The sequence below is a fragment of the Zophobas morio genome, unplaced genomic scaffold (genome assembly GCF_036711695.1).
Source record: "Zophobas morio isolate AGI-343-1 ecotype UQ-CSIRO unplaced genomic scaffold, CSIRO_AGI_Zmor_V1 ptg000023l, whole genome shotgun sequence".
Lineage (NCBI taxonomy): Eukaryota > Metazoa > Arthropoda > Insecta > Coleoptera > Tenebrionidae > Zophobas > Zophobas morio.
The window spans coordinates 10,374,099-10,394,840 of NW_026972128.1; the positions used below are offsets into that span (position 1 = coordinate 10,374,099).

At 31.5% G+C, this 20,742-nt stretch overlaps 1 protein-coding gene across 7 annotated transcripts in view; it reads left to right on the forward strand.

The window, feature by feature from the left end:
• LOC135134683 (uncharacterized protein) overlaps nucleotides 1-20,742 on the forward strand; it is a 120,419-nt gene that overhangs the window by 78,363 nt on the left and 21,314 nt on the right. Inside the window, exons 1-2 of one of the 7 annotated variants that reach the window (XM_064063444.1) lie at nucleotides 10-238; nucleotides 13,986-14,158. The exons of 2 other annotated variants lie outside the window; for them this stretch is intronic. In XM_064063444.1, coding sequence (XP_063919514.1) covers nucleotides 14,093-14,158 — 66 coding nt within the window. In that variant the 5' untranslated portion in view covers nucleotides 10-238; nucleotides 13,986-14,092. Of the gene's footprint in view, nucleotides 1-9; nucleotides 239-13,719; nucleotides 14,159-20,742 lie in introns of those variants that run through there. 4 more of the 7 variants (XM_064063446.1, XM_064063445.1, XM_064063448.1 and 1 more) reach the window with 4 other exon arrangements.

A 20,742-nucleotide genomic window follows, 5' to 3' on the forward strand; every position in this document is an offset into this window, starting at 1 on the left:
ACAGCAACAGCAGACCGCAGTGTACGTTGCAGCTTCAGAAAGCTCGCGCACTGCACGAGCTTTCGTTGCTCTTCTCGCACGTTCTTCACCCGGGATTTGCGCTAGTGCCCATCAAAAAGTGCACCGATTCGGAGTTCGCAAATAATGCCGTGACCGGAAGTGCATCCGCAATCTCGACTCTGCGACAAAATAAAATGTAGAATCGTTCTGCTGGTATGGTACATCAAAGGAAATTCGGGTGAAACTCTCATTTACCCTTTTATTCTCGTTTGCGCCAGATTTAGCCGCGTTTTGTCCGCTAATTTCGCAGTCGTCGCTTCTAAAAGTGATTGTGTGCTACTTTCCGGTTGTCATTTCAGCTTAATACTCGCATTTGTAGTCGCTGGCATTTCTGTACCTAGATGTTCCACATATGCCTGATGTCGGAAACTCTCGATGCATAAATCCGCAGTCTTTGAAATACGCTGCATAAATTACATAGCGCAAAACTGTTTGCTCAATTACATAGAATTCTTGATAACGAATTATAAACGTTAGCTCTTAATCCCTCGAGGACATTAATCAAGAGCGCAAACAAGAAAAATTAAAATTTTGGGTAAAATTTATACTTGTTCAACGCGCACTCCCCGTTCTAAATAGCAGCATTCTCGTTTCTTTGTGTCCTATTCAGAAGTCACAGTATTTTAGGTCTGCCTTTTTTGTGTTAGCATGGCACCGTGCCAACCGGCAGACTGGATTTTCTTTACTGATTCGTAAGTCTCTTCGCAATTTTAATGTTGACACATCTGATTCTGGCGAAGCTCTTGCCAAAAACGATAACATCGATATTATCGATAATAAGCCAAATTTACCGTGAAAGCGCTTAATTGACGAGGTGTCACCTCACTAATTCAGGATTTATCGTGTTCGAATGCGAAACTTTAAAATACACTATCGAGCTGGTGGCATACATCAAATTAATATTGCATGCTTGTTTTTTTAGAGGGTGTGGATCTGCAAGAATATTAAATGCAAAACGATGGGCAGTAATGAAAATGTACGCCCGAAGATAAATAAAATGAGACCGTTTTTGTTTGTTTTAATTCACAGGTTCATTATTTGAGATAACAATTCAACCACATTCGGGAATATGACTTTTCATTTTACCCGAATGTCATGGAGTTTACTTTGGAAATATGTACTTTTATTTGCATTATCTTCGGACGGCAGAGTTTATCAATCAAAAACAGCAGAGCAAAATTCTACGAAGTAAAAAATGTAAAGTCTGCAATGAATTTTAGCAAAGATTGGATTATATGCTTGGTTAAAGATGCTCAGAGGTGTTTCCCTCATTACAGAGATGATTAAAAATTTCATTAAAAGTGCGGGAAGTATAATGGAAAAAGCAACGCAATTTTGAAAACAATTAATCCCAGAAGAAAAAAAAAAGGAATTTTGAAAAGATAGCAACAATGAACTTAGTCAACATTAAGGACATTAATTCGAAAAGGATAACTTAGACGAAGCGTTGGAGTCGATTAATAACAAATTGTTTAAAAATATGTAGCATACAAAAACTTTATTTAAGTTTTACTTTACGTATGCCTGAGTTTCTTATTGCTGTCTCTTGTTTTTTATTAACGCCTTATCACTATCACCTTAATTACTTTTTAAACGACGATTACAAATCGTTTTACGTCCTCAATCACGTCACTTTTTCGTACTGAAATGTCAAAATTACTTTTTTAGACATTTTTGTAAATAAAAAAGCCAAAAGCGCTTTTGTGTGAACTCCACCTTTACTGAATGTCGATATCAAACATGACGGTACCAATTTTTTTCTTAGTAGCACTTTAGTTTTTATCAAATCTGCAGAACTTTTTGTGTATGTTCGTCTAAGAACGTTGTAAGTATGTATTTCGGGCAAAGAAAACTCTTTCAGTCTCATCTGATGTGTAAGCCTCGGCTACGCCTCGACCTCAAACTTCACATCGACCGAAAAAGTTCTACTTTATGGCCTTGACACACAAATATCTGTTTTAAGCAAGATCTTACCATGATATTACCATTAGTTTAAATCTTTTATATTTTTATTAACTGTCAAATCACAAACAAGATGTGGAATAGAATCTGAAAAAAACATCTTCCTGATAACTACAAGCAATTTCACCGAAATATATTATTCTGTACACGTAAATTATACTTTTTTCATTTCTTTGCCTTTGCCAACTCCACTTACGGCGTCGGAATATACAAACATTATAAAATGTCTGCCATATTTTTGCATGTGTGCTTAACTCGTAAATTTTAAAGTTACTTTCAATTTTTCTAAATAGACTCCAGACTTCGAGTCTTTTCATTTGGAATGAAGACAGAATTATGCTATGTAATATATGAACCGTTTAGATGACAGCTTTAATATTCTCATCACGGCTTACCTCCCATTTGAACGAAGCTTTGCTTTATTATACTAGTTTTAGATATTTTGGATACTTTAAATTAACTGCTTATACAGGATTGCTAAAAAGTATGGATACAGCTAAATATTTCCATCAGAACTCATTGAAATTTGGTACACAAGTAAAATTATTTGAATTATTCCCTCCGAAATATTGTTCAAAATTTAATCAACATTTGTTTTAGAGATACAAGTTCAACTTGAAGATAAAAAAAATATATATTAAAATAATACAATTTGTTTTAGTTGGGTTAAATGTGTTATTTTTACAATTATTATTAACTTTTATTTAATTTTTCTATAAACGCACAAATGGTAAAGAACTTATGCCAGATAAGGACAACATTTCCTGTGTCAAATAAATTTCACATTTTCCAAATTGTATTATTTTAATGTTTTTTTTTATTTTTAGTGCAAATAAAGATAGGCAAATGCTTTTTTTCAAAAATATTAAATTTGACCCCTGGTACTATTTAAAAAATCAAGATGGTCTTGTATCTCCAAAAAAAATGTTGATAAAAATTTCAATATTATTTCATAGGATAGAGTTTAAATACTTTTACCTGTATCCAAATTTCAATAAGTTTTGTAAAACCGTTCTGTAAATATTTAGCTGTATCCATAGTTTTTAGCAACCCTGTATATTTTTACTATTTTTGACCCTTGACTATAAGTCACCAGTATCACACATTTTTCATCCAGAAATCAAAGTACAGAGTGCAGAAACATCTGCTACACTTTACTTTCAAATTTTAAACAATAATAAAAGCCATATAGATAATACAGAACATGATAAGTTTTTTTTATTCATTTAATTTTTCATTCCATTAAAAGTTTCCAAATGTTTTGTAAAATTAAAAATGAGAATGTTTCATCGCAAATAATAATTAATGAATATCCCTTCAAAGCTACTACTTGTGTAAAAAGCAGAATATAAAATGAGGAAGAATCTACAAGGTAATTTTTTTAGAAACATTAGGAAAAGAATTTCTCACTTTCCTAACTACCGATATTTTCGTAAAAAATAATATTCAGTATACAGTAGATTACTAATCAAATATTTAGGTAAATACGACGCTAAGATTCCTTTTCAGCAATGCTCAAAACTTTATTGCCATGTAAACTGACTATTGTTGAAAATAATTATTCTAATCACCTTTCTATAGCGATGGTTCTTCATTTATTTCAAATTTCTTATCGAATTTTATTACGTAATCTCTTCATTTCATATTGTAGATTCTTCGTTAAATATTTTTCCTTTATACAAGTAATAAATATTATGAAATAAGTTAAAAATTAAAGTAGCCAAGTTTTACATAGTATTGTTATTATGTGCTTCACACGCGACACAACGAAATATTTTAATTAACGAATTTAAACTACTAACTGAACCACGATAATTAGAAAATTACAACAAGCTGTGCGTCAGTTTAAATGTCATACAAAATGAAAACTAGCTCTAGCGTTTCTCTAATTAATAAGTTAATAATTAATTGTTTGTTAATTTTCGCTTTGAATTTCCGCAAACCTGGAAATTACTACAATTAGTCGTAACTCTATATGTTTTTCGAATACACAAAAATTCATCATGAAATTTAAATTTAATGCGGTCATTATCATATATTAACAATAATTTTTTAATTATTTCTACATTGTAGCTACTGTATTCAATGACGTTTGAAACACGAGAACTTCAAAATATCTGTTTCGATTTCAGTTAAATCAATGTCATTATAGGTTTATCGAATATACAGTGAATTGTTTCAAATTTAAAGAAGGCAAATAATCAATAATTAAAAAAAGTATATATTACATATAATATAACACTGACTAAAAATTATTTTCACTTTGCTTAAAACGTTGCACATTAGCCAAAATTAGTTCAAAAATCGGATACAAAGCTGTACATTTTCACTGATTTGCTAGATATAGATTTTTATTTTCACAAATCGTCGTCTGAACTTTACTTTGTCACTGTTTGTCAAATTGCGAAGCTCCTACACGTTTTTGCTTCATTATTAATACAGACATCCAAGCAACTCTAACAAAAAACAATATTGTGTGCCCCAGGAAAACCCAAAGTCTCCTTAAATTACTCTGAACTAACCACATAGAAATTGTCTTGGGATTATGTAATAAAACTTTATGCTGCTTTTTATGCTACGACAAATACAATTTACAATTACGTCGACAGTTTCATGATCGGAATGTAACTTATTTCCCAAAACCTTTCTGAACAAGTTTTACGAATGAGTAAACCAAAAGTTAAGCCCTTATTACACTTTTCATGGCTTCGATTTTATAATTTTAGGTGATCAGTCAAATTAACCGTGTTTCCTTAATTTCTAAAGACGTTTTCTCAAGCCTGTATTTTCTGTCCGTTCGGTTCATGCTGTTCATTTTTCACTAAAGGTCAAAGGGAAAATTGCATTGTTCAGAACCGAAGCTAAATGAGGTTCTTGTAAACAGTCTAATTATTGGCACAAACATTTGGGATGGTTTAAGAGATAATACAAAAAACATCTTCCTTCCCCCGATGTTATTTCCAGACAATTATAGATTCGTTCGTCCTAATACGGTCGAGAATTGAACGCCCGAGAAATTTATCTCTATTTCTGAATCTTATTCGCTAAAATATCTTTTGATTGATTGATTACACGCCCGCTATCAATCATATTAGGCATCGAATCCAAAGACACAAACACTTTTATGACACTAACTCGTTGAACTTAATAAAATTTAAACGAGCAGTTTTTCCAACAATTTTACACCTTTATGAATTATTGATCTCCATCAGACAATAAAGACCTGAATTGAGATAATCTCAAATATCGTCACAGTCAAATGGTTACAATAATTTTATGCCGCTCCCCAGTAATAAGACTTTATTGCTTTCGGTTTTGCTCTTGCTTCATTTTTCTCCTTAATTTAATTGTGCTAAATGGAATACGGATTAAAAGTCGTGACGCAAATCGTTTTAAGTACTTTGCTGTCATTTCCACTGAATCTAACTTCAAGCCTCACCGCAACAACAATTAAGAAGAGTTGATCATGTTCGCATAATTTCTAGAGTAAATAAGGCGGAGTCCTTGAAGAATTCCAGGACAACAAAATTAGCATTGTTAGGGGAGGGTACGCGTTGAACTTTCCGTTATGACAAGAGAGCTGAGAATTTCTTAGTGAAACTACCACGTTGCGGCTATTTTCTAAATTGTTACAGGACAGGGTTAGGACAACGCCATCATTCACTTCACGCAGAATTAAAGTAAACTCTTAGAAGAGGATAATTCAAACATATTTTCTCATTTCTTTCGAGACTTTTCTAATTAAGAAGAAAAAGGTAACAGGCGAGCACGTTGCAAAGCTTATGTTTACTGTAAGACACTCTCGCGAATGTAGACGATTTAATTTCGCCGAGTCCTTTTAAATTGTTTTCAAACATCTCATGAATATAAAAAGCACCTGCTACATAAATATATTTTTGATATTACGTACATTTGCTCTTTACAGCTTTTTTTCCACCAAAGATCAATTTTATTACAAGAATTTCACTCGTGCAGGGAAATGTAAAATTTTTTACACCCCCCAAAATGACTGGAATGCCTTTATAATATTAATAATCGATGACACAGGAATAACAATAATGCTTTTCATCAAAAACCAGCGTAGAACTGAGAATAGATTAATTCGTTGCCGTAAATGAACGACTTAATAGGCCGCTACAAAGAACCACTTGACCAACTTGTTAAATCTAACGGAACGGTTTTCTGCAGACATCGATATGTGCTTAAGTTTGACAAATATAAAATGTAAGCGACCACACGAGATGTTCATGACCTAATCTTCGACACACAGAGAACAAAGGACAGGGATAAAGACGAAGAGATATGTACAAGTATGTGGGCTTCCACAAATCTTCTCACTTCGAACTCACCGAAACCAAAGCGCAAGTTAAACAATAGGAACTAGGAAAACTAAAACTACGTCTGAAAACCGAATTAAATGAGAATAATTTAATGATAACAATCAGAATAAACGATTTAGAATTTTTAATATCTCAATAAAATTACAGACAACAAACTTTCGCACCTCAACAAGATAGGACGATAATACTTTGTTGAAACTGTTGAACTCTCAGTAAAAATGAGGATGAAAGGATTTAACACAAAAAACTAAAGTTCCAAATACTTAACAGATGTCCATGGAGACTTTAACTCGACGTAAAATTAGACAGTTTTGGTTTGGGTTATCTTATTGTAAGATACTGGTGTATTACCAGACAGTTTATTTTAAAAACCTAAAATTTTTAAATTTAAATGAGCCAACAATTATACAGATTCAAAAATCATTTCCTTGGAAACTGGAAACATCTTATATTGTTCGTTTTGTGAATAATTTGAGGATAATTATCAGCTGGTAGGCACCAAATAGACTAGATCAGAGTAACATATACCGGTACTTATGAAGTGGTCATGCGAATCTCGTAGGGATGAGATAAGGCTAGATCATATTCGTCTGTATATATCATTACGTAATTGTGGTACTCATAGTTAGTAAATACCAGTTTCAGGTTAGTGGTGAACCTTAAAAAAGCAACGACTTTATTTTAACAAGTTCGTTCCACTTCAGCTTGATAAAATTGTTTAGTTTTTTACGTTACTTTGTCATTCAAAAAAAAAATGTCGACTGCTTTAATGTAGCACGATATGGTTTTGCACAACAGAAATAGCTGGTAGGAGAAACATAATTCAGAAAAACTAAACACTCATAAAGCGATTCTTTCATATTTAAATGTTTCACGTGACTTGTAAAACAAATATTACTATTAAAATCAAGTTGTTATTATTATTAATACTCGAACAGAGAGCATCTCATGCTCTGCTATGCTCGCGTGGAATAACAATAATCCCCTATTGAATTTAGTTGAATACAAAGCAACTGTTGCAGTATACAACGCTTAATAGAATAATTTACATTTTCATAACTATCAAAATAAGAACATAATGTTAGAGAAAGCTTTTGTTAGGCACCGGATTTATATTAACGCTAATACAAAATAAAAAAAAAGTACAATGTATCCGTAAAACCTGGAATAAAAAAATTTTAAGTATGAAATTTGACAAAAATCTCGGACAAGTCAATTTCGTCTTTTCAGTTTTTTGGTCCAGTTATGACGTCATTAGTGTTTTTACGGAAACTTATTTTGAAAATAAAGAAAACTCGATAACGAATGATAAAAATTTAAATTCAATAGTCCTACTGTAACGGGAAGACAATAAAAAATAGCCAAAAAATTTGCCAGTACTGTAACACGCAAAATTATTGGCCGCCTTCTTTTTGTGGATTTCTATAGGGTAAATGTGTACAAGAGTACGCACTTAGTGTAAAATTGTCAACAACTTTTTAATTTTTTTGGATAGACCAATTTTATGATATAGGTTCGTTATATACATATTTAGAGATCAGATATATTTAATTGTACGTCCCAACACCACTATATTTTAAGAGTAATTTCAATTTTTGTCAAGATGTGTAAATGCGCACTCTTAGACAATTCATTGCACAAGAGTGCGCATTTGAACGCTTATGAGTACGCATTACATTTTATGAAAAAATATTTGTTTCTAAGGTGAAAATAAATGGGAATAAGTGACTACAGACTACACATAAAACGGGAGACGTATTTCTTCGTACTCTAAGGGTCTTGAAAAGACGAGGAAACGTAAAAATAAAGAGTCGGTCGACGGACTCGATTACAACACGCTCAGGAAGTAAAAATAAAAAAAAGGTCACCATAACCACCACCACACAACTTGAGAAGCAGTACAAAGTAGTAGAGTTAAATAATTCATTATCGTATGATATGTATCTCCAAGACTATTAGACTACGTATTGCAAGCAATGCGCACTCTTATACAATACCTCGCTGCGCACTCTTGTACATTTGTACATAACCTAATGTTTTCAAAGTTAAAAGCTTTTGATGGATAGAAAGTATAAAACTGTTAGTGTATAACGAGACCTTAAAAGTTACAGGTAATGAAAATTATTACTGTAAAATAAAAGAACTGGTACGTACCTTACAAAAAACTAAGACTATGAGCGGTAAAAATTACATCCACACAACGTGTGAACATAAAATCGTCAGTACGACCAAACGATAAACTATATTCAGGTCACTTGTGCACCTTTATCTCAGGTTTAGCATTAAATTCTGAATGGTATAACTCAGCGACGGCTCGTCAGGGACGGCAGGGTCGGCCAGGCCGTACCAAATAATTTGAGAAATAAGAAAACAATTTTTTTTTGGAAATTCAAATTTTTTATTAGCATTTTTGAAAGACTGATACTATAATTTTTAAAAATTAAAAAATTAATAAACATAAATAAATAAAAATAATTACTATTAATTTCTAATAATGAAGACACAATTTAATGTTTTAAATTCATCCCGGAGAGAAACTATTTTACTATGTCAAATGCCTATATAGACACGGGCCCGGCCGGCCGATGCGTTGAAAAATTACCAACAGTAATCTACGAGCTACGGCTTATGCTTTCCGATGGGTATATGGCTGCGTTAAGTTACAATTCTGGCGTAGATTGAAACACACAACATCGGCCGATAGCGCTCTGGCCGATTTTGCCGCAGACGCAGACGACACCGTGGATGCGGCGCGCTCGTTTCTACTTATCGCTCTTTTATTTTATTCATTTCAATATTTACAGTTTTTCATTATTTCATAAATTATTAAAAACTGATTAAAGAATTATGCATGTCAAGCATAAAGTTTCAAAATTTAAGAAAGTCGTTAATAATTTAATTTAGTTGGGTAAAATTGGATGATTCAAACAATACTGCAATCTGTTGATCACATATATCTTAATACGGTATATTCCTAACTGTAGAGTGTTGAAATTGTATTCATCTCCTGTAATAAAAAATATTTTACATAAAATAGTCCGTGAATTCCCATGTAGTTTCCAACCGCGGTCGGCCGGCCGGCTCGGTTGTAGCAATCCAACGTACTTGGACGATTAGTAAACCGAAGATTAACGAACGATGAATATTTTTGACCAGTGTTGGTTGCACGTTGTACGAAGCGCTTGATTGAATTGGTAAATAATTAAATATATTTATATTAATTCGTATAAAAACTCACGATGGACACTTTTCGCAATATAGTTGACATGAATGGCGACTTGGTTAATTATTTATTAATACATAAATTTAAAGAACTAACTTATGGCCATAAAGTTTTTGTGAAGCAACGTTAATTATCAATTTGATTCAAACGAAGCCTGGTCATAATCGTGCATTTTCTAAAACACTCTACTGTAAATATCCTTCGTTAGCTGGCAGCGAAACACGTAACAAATTATTTTTCTGGTATTGTTTATTATTTTCAGAATCCAAGAACCCTTATAATTCTAGTGGTTGTGATAATTTAAAAGAAGTTCATCGTGCACTGGCCAAACGCAAAATTTCTAAGGAGCATATTCATTTGACTCTAAAATTGAAATTGTTCGGAAAACACAATATCGCGAATTCGTTGGATAGTGCCAGACACGAATACATATATAAATAAATACAATGAAACTGTTCCAGAAAACAGAATTATGGTAAAACATTTAATAAATATGATTATTTTTCTATCAACACAAGAAATGGCATTTCGAGGTAACGACGGAACAAGTGGTTCGGATAATCAAGTCAACTTTAAGGAGTTAGCAAAATTTTTAAAAAGAATTCGAAATGAAGATCATTATTTTCAAAGATATATTCTAATGTTGAAGAGATTGCTACTTTAAAATTGCTGATATAGCTCCTCCATCTGCGAAACGGCGTAAAACTGATTTAACGAATGACAATGACATTTTATTAACTAAAAAATGTTTACTAATTAGAGTCATCCTCATGTTTGGCCGACCCACGTTTTTTTGGCACGAGCCGTCACTGGTATAACTTCATCTTACCCAGATGGCACTAATAAGCAGAAATCATCAGTGCGTACTCTTATACATATGCGCACTCTTGTACACATTTACCCTAATACACTGAGTTACAATAAAGTGGACAAGGATCAAAATTTCTTGGTTTAATTACAGAAAGCTTTGAACTTGAAACCTGAACTTTTTGAGATAATATTTTAACATTAAACAAAAATGAATCTTTATTTAAACAATTTATTACAGGTAGATGGGAAGTAGTATTTTTTTATTAAGAGATCAGCTTGATCTACTGAGCAATCGAAAAATTGTCTAATATTGACAATTAGAAATACACACAATTCGAAGCCTCCGAATGAAATCTTTAAAAATTAACATAACGTCAGACGTTAACGTTCAAATGATGAAACATGCTCCCAGTTATTTAATTGTTTTTTTTTTATAATAACTTCTTAAGAAAAAATAACGATAAGTGCGTAGTGTTAAAGTAAAGCTAAAGAAGCAAGCCCCACTGGTTTTTAATTTTGTAAAGGTTATCACAAAACAAACCCTCAAAATAATATTTTACTCCTATTATTTTTCAAAGAACGATATTTGTTGGAGAATACTTTAGGGGCGAGGGAAGTTCTCTCGAACTAACCTTCACCATTTTTTTTTACTTCCCAAGCGTAAAGTTCCCTGACGAATGACTAATTTTGTCTTTACTAGAAAAAGAAAAGGTCCGCGGATCAATGCCGGGTCGCTGCTTTTTTTTATTGATCAAATCAAGAACGGTTGATCCTATTTTCCAGAAATTTTGAGAATACAGTACTGTTTCTACTAGTATTACACTGTACCCATCCAAATTGACATACATGTCTTTACTGAAATGTTGATGATGTCCCACAAAATTGCGTTCTGGAGAAACTTTCTTGCAACATACGCTTAGTACGCTTCTTGTGGTTTATAAATCCGTGTTCAATTTTTATCCTAAACATTCGGATCTTTGGAAAAAAAATTGTATAACCTTTCACGAATTAACTCGGAAACTATAAACTGAATACTCTGAAATCTTGAAAACGTTTTAAGGTTTAAATTTGTGTTTATCCCCTCCCAGAAAAATTAATGACGTCATCACAAAATTTGGCCGAATAAAGATTCTTGAAATTTTATAAAATAACATAATCCTGCACTTGTGGTTTATGTATTAAGTTTTTAGCCTAGACAGCCGGATTTTTGCAAGAAAACTCAAAATTTTTTGATAACAATATGCTATAATTGAAGTTTTAAATTGCCAAACCGAATACTTTGAAATCTTGTTACAGCATACTAAATCCTTAATAAAAAATTTTCGGTTTAAGCCCCTCCCTCAATTGGTGACGACATCTTTCAATTTAGCCAAATGAATACCTATTTAAATTTAATAAAATGACATTCTCTTGCAGTAATTGTGCATAAAGCTTTTTCATTTTTTTTTACCCTAAACTTGCACATTTTTGGAGAAAAATTAAAACTCCACAGCAACATTTTATAATTTAACTCCGAAACCGCAAAACTAATTACTCTAAAATCTTGCAAACGTTTTAAAGTTATTGAGAAAATTACAGCACTGTTATTAGTATTACACTGCGTCTATTGAAATTATTACATGTGTCCACGATAAATATTGATGACGTCATCAGAAAATTTTGCTATTGAAACATACGCATAGCATGCTATTTATCTATACTTTAACAGTCCACACATATTTTTATTTTAACTTATAGGAGTTATCGTTAAAAAAATTAATTTTGCAAAAATAAATTTTATAATTTTTCGCCTGTGTTTCAGAGTGGAGGGAAGTTCTGTCTAAATAACTAAAATAGAGCAGTTGTTGAAAAAATTATTGTAGTGTGTAGTTTAAAATATTATCTCAAAAAGTTCTCGTTTCGAATTCTAAATTTTCGGTAATCAAACTAGGAAGGAAATTTTGGTCCCCGACGACTTTATTCTACCTAAATATTTATGGGATTATGGAAATGCACAGTGAGAAGGCGGAGAAGATTAATACCTTGTCTGCTGGGTACCGGCAATACTTTTGCGTGCGTTTGTACGTGCCTAAATTTGTAAAGTTTTAAGAAATTTAATGATTTTTATAATATTTTATAATACCATGTGATCGAAAAAATTTCTCAAATAACTGTGAAATAAAGGGTCAAATAATTTTTTTAAGGGTATCATTCTTTAGCAGCGAAGCTCTTGCGGCACCAAATTACAAACAAACTAATTTGTTCATCCTTCAAAATTTAAACGAAATTTGACACTTATTTAGTTGCGGACGCCGTTTCCAACTAATATACTTTTTTTGTAGTTAATTACAAATCGATACTTATTTAGAGTTGGTAAATTCGATGAAAATTGCATTTAAAATCAGTAACTGTAAAATTGTTATTATAGCTATAAAGTGTGTTCGGTGTTCGGTGTTCGGTGTTTAATTAATTTTATTGACATTTCTGTCTATACCTGCAATATCTATTAACCCACTTGCTCCTTTTATCACAATTCTGATTAAATCATTAGTAGATTTTTAAGTAAAATAAAAAAAATGTAGTGTACGTATATAATTTGCATTGAAGGTTGAATTTTTATTTTTCAAAATAATAATTTTCATGCGATGTGAACGTTCTGGTAGCGTTTACTCATGAGGACAAAGTTTGCCATTCGAGCACTAAGCGAGTGTGGCAAATCGTCTGGATCAATAATCAGCATTTCATTCAGACAGAGCATTATTCTCTTTTCCATAAATAGTCAGTAACAAACCATTAGCACTATTTTTTTTACTTCTTTTTTTTATAAAAAAACACGAAACTAACATTTACTCCATTATTGACCATACGGTAAATTTGCAATTTAATCACAACTAGTGTTATCAAGAGTCGCAATTAATTCACTGTTAATTATAGCACACAACTCGTACCGAATATAAATCATATTTGTGTTAATGCTGTTATTTATTGTAGGAGTAGCAAAAAATTTTATATGAGCGGCAATGCCTGCTACAATAATTCGTTACAAGCAACATAAAAAACATTGTTAACATTGAATGGAATTGGTAAATTAACACGAATAATCACAACTTGTGTTGTCAGACTTATTATGGTTGTATTAAAGTTTTTTTGTGTATATATTTTTTGCCGTAAAACTTCTCTACCTATTACTTTTTGTAGAACTGCTAATTATTTTTAAGTGCTAAAACAAAACAGAAAACTAGGTTATTCTAAATTTGATTAACACCAGATGACTATTTTTGCGTAAATTCTTGCAAGCGTGGTGATAACTTACGCACTTGCGTATCATAAATGTTTTCATATTTAGATTTTTTCGTCGAATTATGCTGCCATGTTGCCAGCAATTTAGTTTCAAACTATTTTCAGAAATGTGACTTTAGCCGCTTTAAATTATGTATTTTAAGGAATGAGTTAAACCTATGAAACAGTCTTACCACACGCAACTGTCATGTTTTGAATAAATCACATTTTTTATTCCCACCCTCTCGCAATTCCTGTTTCCACTTTATACATATTAAAATATCGTTATCCGTACTACCGTGTCTACATTTCATTAAATCCAACCCCCACAGACAAGTTAATTCCATAACTTCAAATTTGATGGACCATAACCACAGAACGATGCAAGGAAAGGTGTGTTGAAGCGGATTTCGGTTTTTGATGAATTTGTGCGTTAATAATGAACACCGTGCAAAGTACCGGCACGGGTGGACATGGATGTAGTAAGAAGGACCAACGAAATGAGGTAAAATAAAAATTTATATTAATGTGAACTACATTTCTTCAAATAGTATCTTGAAAATGTGTTGGTGTAGAGACCTGGAAGCTTCGTCAACATATCGAGAGAAACTATCAGAAATGTTTTATAATATTGTCTGTTTTTCTCAGGTTTTATGACAGTTATATTTGTAAATTGAAAACACCTATGTATCTAAACTCGTAAAAATTTTATGCCGGACAAAGGACAGGGATGTAGAAAAGTCGAAACAGTGAAATATAAAATATATTAACCAGGGTACACATATATATTTACAAACAGTAAACATGCTCGAGTCTAGTAGTAACAGTACTTGACTATTCTTTAAAATCATGACAAAAGTTTTATAACTTCATTTCAAAGCATTTTAATTACAGTTACAGTCAAAACAATAAAAAAATCCTTTTTTAAAAGAGCAGCCATATATTGCTTTAATTTTTTTGTCACTTCTAAGTTACTTGTGTGTTGGAAACTGAGCGTTTGGTTTCAATTATAACTACAAAGCAGACAATTATTTCTAATTCCACACTGGACGCTGGGAGCACGAACCCAATTAAAACATTTTCGTTTCCGAATGTAGAAACGAATCTGAATGCCAGAACCGTATTTAAACTAACTAAGACAATTTCTGATAAGAGAACAGCAGTGGATACCGAATTATGCGATCGTTACAAAGTCGGATAACTTGCTTAAAATGTACAATTAACTTTTGGAACGTAAGTGAAACTCGCGGGTTCTGCGACGACGGCATTTTGCAAGAACTTGTTTTCATATTTATTGTAGCGACAATAAATCATTCTAACATTCATAAAATTTTCAATACCGTCCAACTTCGTGTCTTGAAAAATGTATTCGACCGAAGGTGGCTGTAGAATAAAGGACTACATTTAAATTCATTGGAAAAGTATTCTGGCTTGTTGAATACGCAAATATTTAACAAAAAATTTGCTTGTTAAGGTTGAAATTGTTACCTGCATAACCAAACAATTACATTGTTTAATATTAAATAGGAATGTTTGTGATAATTTCAACAAAGTTAAAAATGATCGTGTGTTATTAGTATTACTTATTATTGTCACAGTATAAATTATTATACTATGTTTTTTTTATTTCTGGATATTCTGTCACAAAAAATCAATGTAGTGCACTCCTAAGATTTCCCCTGTGAATTTTGACTCTAGTCGTAACTGTCCTTCGTAAAATCTTATAAGATTTTAGGTGATAACGAAGTAGTAAACAATGAAGAACCTAACCTCAAAGTTTCTTATCGATCTTAAACCAAACATTTTCAATAAGTAATTATAACGTTATAAATTATTATTAAAAATACTACATCACAAATACATAGAAAATTTAAATGTAGAAGGTTACTATTAAAACGCAAACCAACTCCAGATGTACTGTTTTAAAAATTCGTTGGAATTTGAGAATTTAGAAAATACGAAAATGCAAGTTTCCCGTTTCGTGTGTTTTCCTGTTTCCAGATAAACTTCAGGACCAGAAACCGAATACTTTGAAATAAGATAAAACAAATAGGTACTAACATTCTAAAAACACTCAAATTTCCCTATTTATCTCACGAGCAATACATAACACACTGCTATCTAAAAATACTCCAACATGTCACAACATTTTTGCAAGTATATTTTAATTCAGTGAAATTCTGCGGAAGCCTTGTAAAGTGGAAACTGGCGCTCTCAACATAATACAATATACCTGCGAAAAATATAAATCACCCAAGAAGTATACAAAAAAATCAATTTTCAGTTAAGTAGGATTATACATCAAATCAGCTCGCTTGTAGGAGAACATTTTGCATTATGTCAGGAAGGAAGTGCTTATCTGAAGCGTCTCGAAAAGTCGGAATTGAAAATGCAGAGCACATCTAAATTCACACTAAAATAAGATATGTTTAAGGTGACAAATGCTGCTCATTATAAAAATAAAGCACGTCGGATTACTATGGTGTAAAATGCATTCTGTGCATTTCATTGCATTTTTTAAATCGATTTAGTTAAGTTTCTGCATAATTAATTATTTCGCGAAGCTCGATAACTATTAACAATTTACAAACTTGGTTTAATTTGTCTTGGCATTATAAATTGCAAACGCTTAACGGGCTATAACGAGCTTTGTGAATAACCTCCTAATTAATTAATTAACACGCGTAATTATGTGAAAACGAGCAAAGAGGACGAATGTATTATAGAGCACACACATTAATTAATAAATAATTTTAAGTGGTATTAATTAAACAATTAGATTGATCAGCTGGTTCTCAGTCTTCGAGCGACTAACACTGCTATTTCACTCTAACGAGAATTTTTATTTACACAGATTTTTATTGAGAATTTTACTTTCAAACAGTTTACAAGAAAGTGGTATCCCGAGACAGGCAATATCAGAATGATTACTGCAGAAAAAGAATATTTGGCAAGTTCAAGAGGGATCGTAACAGTTTTCATGTAAAAGCTGGGGATAAAAGTTCTGTGATCTGACGGGGTGTCCATGTAATCAATATTACTGTAAGGAAATATTCGGGTTAACGAATAATGGAAAACTTACATAAACATCCAAAAATCACTGAAGTTTTCAATATAAATGCTATTGTAAATGTTTGTGCATATTAACTAAAAATTACTATTTTATATATATACAGTGTGCCCCAAAAACATCTACTCAGGTCCGTGAAAAAATTAGCTGTCGAAATTTGGAAACATTGCTTGAACAGGTCAAAAGATTTTTGTACTGAGAAAAAAATTAAACTTGGAAACATATCAGTCATCGTCTGAGAACTTGTTTGATCTACAGACCAGAGCGCACTCAGACGAATATCGACTCTAAGCGATTTATTTATAAGCCGATAGAACTAATCTATTACACATCCGCTACGACGAACTAACCCGTTTCGACCATCTGGTCGGAATTTAGAACGAATAAGTGAACAAAGTTCTTGAACATCTTAACGATGTTCCCGAATGACAAAATTTACATTTCAAATTGTATTATCAAATGACAAAACGCTCACCAAAATTGGTCACTTACGATTTATGAATCCTTGGTGAGTTTTTACCTTAGACTTCAAGATCTTTGGAAAAAAATCAACAACATTTTCCAATTTATAGTTATTGGAAGCATGTTAAATTGTTAGTCAAAATTTATCCATTCATGCGGCCCAGGAATTGATGATGTCATCTTACAATTTTGTTGAATAAATGTTATTTAAGTGTTAAAAAGTAGCATAGTCCTGAACTTGTGGTTTATAAATACGCTATTCAGATTTTTCGGCGTTTCAATTTCTCGATTTTTCAACTTTAGATTTCTCAATTTTTCTATATTTCAATTTTTATCCTTTTCAATTTTACGGTTTTTAAATATTTCAATTTTTCAATGTTTCAAATTTTGATGTCTCTAAATTTTCAGTTTTCCGATTTCTGAATTAATCTTTTTTTTTTATTTTCCCATATGTCGACTTCCCAAAGTTTCGATTTTTCACTTATTTATTTCTTCAATTTTTTGATTTTTCAGGTTTTTGTTTTTCAATTTTTTAAGTTTACGATTTTTCGACTTTGCTGTTTTAGTTTTTCGATTTCTCAAAATTCCAATTTTTTAATTTCTCAATTTTTTGGATATTTCTTTCAGTTTTGGAATTTTTCAATATTTCGACTTTTCCACTTTTCGATTTTTGGACTCCTGGATTTTTCTTATTTCTAGATTTTTTCTTTTTTGGATTTTCAGTTTTTCGTTAAACTTTAGATTTTCCAATGTTTCAATGATACGATTTCTCAGTTTTTATCCTTTTCTATTTTACAATTTTTAAATATTTCGATCTTTCACTTCTTCAGTTCTTAAATTTTTCGATTTTTCAAGTTTTTAATTTTTCAATTTTTCGAATTTTTAAGCTTACAAATTCTTTTTCTTCCAATTTTTTAATTTCTCAATTTTTTGGATATTTCTTTCAGTTTTGGGATTTTTCAATGCTATGATTTTTGGACTCTTGGGGTTTTTTTGATTTCTCGATTTTTTCCTTTTCTGATTTTCAGTTTTTCGTTAAACTTTAGATTTTCCGATTTCTCGAGTTTTGAGTTGTTCTATATTTGAATTTTTCAATTTTCGAATTTCAAATTTTCGATTTTTCAATTATTTGGGATTTCGTTTTATCGAGATTCGGATGTTTTGATGTTCTGATTGTTCTCTCGAATTATCAGTTTTTCCATTTTTAACTTTTTGATTTTTCGATTTTGGCCTATTTCGGTTTCTCAATTTTTCGATTTTTCGACTTCTCGACTTTTCGACTCCTTGATTTCTCGATGTTTCAATTTTTCTATTTCTCGATATCTTAGTTCTTGAATTTTTCGATATTTCGATATTTCGATTTGTCGGTTTTTCGATTTTTTACTTTTCGTTTTCGATTTTTCAATGTTCCGATTTTTGAATTATCCAATTTTCCAATTTTCCAATTTTCTGGATTTATTGATTTTTCATTTTTTCGAATTTTAAATTTTAGATTTTCGAATTTTTATTTTTTTGGTTTTTTGATGTTTGGATTTCTCCTTTTTTGACTTTTACGATATTTTAATTTTTCAATGTGTTAAATTTTAGACATTTTGGTTTTTCAGTTCTTCAATATTTTTTAATTTTTCAAATTTTGACATTTTTGAATTTTTAGTTTTCCGACTTCTCAATTAATCTATTTTTACTTCCCGAGCGTAAGCAAAGGAAGTATTGTAATCGAGTCCGTCGGCCGACTCTCTATTTTTACGTTTTCTCGATCTTTCATGACCCCTAGAAGACGAAGAAATAGGTCTCCCATTTCCGTCTGTCTGTCCGTCTGTCCATCCGTCTGTCCGTCTGTCCGTCTGTCCGTCTGTTGTCCCGGATTTTTATTAGACAGATAATCTCCGAAAGTACTCGACCGATTGTTGTGAAATTTTGTACTTATATTAAGAATATCATGTAGATGGTAAAACGCTAACCAAAATTTGTCGAATCATCCCCACCACTAAAGCGATGACGTCACTTCAAAATTGTACATAGTAAATGGGTTTTCAATTGTATAAAATAACATAGTCCTACACATGTAGTTTACAACTCTGAATCGACTTTTCACCCGAAACGTCCAGATTTTTGGAAAAAAAATCAAAATTATAAAACAACATTTTGAAATTTAATTTTTAATCTGCTAACCAGAATGCTTTGAAATGTTGCAGATGTTTTAAGGCTATAAAGAGCATCATAAATCTTTACTCAAAAAATATTTGCTTATCCCCTCCAAAAACTTGATGACGTCAGCTCAAAAGTTTGTGGAATAAATCATATCTAAAATGTACAAAATATGATGAGTCTGTACTTGTGATCTATCACTCCATTCATATTTTTTGGATTTGCATATACAGGGTGACTCAAAAAAATTAATGAATGCGTAAATATATTTTATTGATTTAATCAGGAACTACAAAACCGAATGCTCTGAAATCTTGCAGATGTTCTAAGGTCATAAAGAGCATAATAAATGTTTAGTTAAAATATATTTGCTTATCCCCTCCAAAAACTTGATGACGTCAGCTCGAAAGTTTGCCGAATAAATCATATCTAAAATGTACAAAATATGATGAGCCTGTACTTGTCATTTATCACTCCATTCATATTTTTTGGATTTGCATATACAGAGTGACTCAAAAAAATTAATGAATGCGTAAATTTATTTTATTGATTTAATCAGGAACTACAAAACCGAATGCTTTGAAATCTTGCAGATGTTTGAAGGTTATAAAGAGCATAATAAATTTTTAGTCAAAATATATTTGGTTATCTTCTACAAAAAACTGATAACGTCAGCTCAAAAGTTTTCCGAATAAATCGTATCTAAAATGTACAAAATATGATAAGTCTGTACTTGTGATTTATCATTCCATTCATATTTTTGGATTTGCATATGCAGGGTGACTCAAAAAAATTAATGAAGGCGTGAATTTATTTTATCGATTTAATCAGGAATTACAAAACCGAATGCTTTGAAATCTTGGGAATATTTTAAAGTTATTATAAGCATGGTAAACTTTTGTTCAAAATGTATTTGTTCATCCCTCCTAAAAAAATTGATGACGTCACCCTTAAATTTTGCTGAATAAATCCTATCTAAAATGCAAAAAATATGATGAGTTTGTACTTGTGATTTATCATTCCATTCATATTTTTTAGATTTTCTTAAGAGGTGGTTCAAAAGAATTAATGAAGTCAATTTATTTTATTGATTAAATTAAAGGCAACACTTATTATTAGTATTACACCCCAACCAACCCAATTTGGTAGACACAAAATTTGTTAAAGGAAAAACTCGGTTGAAACATAAGGGTAGCACGCTTATTTACATCGACTTTAACATTACAGACCTGCATTTGTTTTATGCGTTCACTTGATTCCGCGAATGTGAAATAGACATGTTTATAATCAACCAATTGTGAATTTCACCGTCAAGAATTAAAATAAAACCCAATGTTTTATATAATAAGCGGAAGTCGAAGCAATAAAACCGACGGTCGTTTTGTTTACAGTTTCTGTGTTTGGCTCTC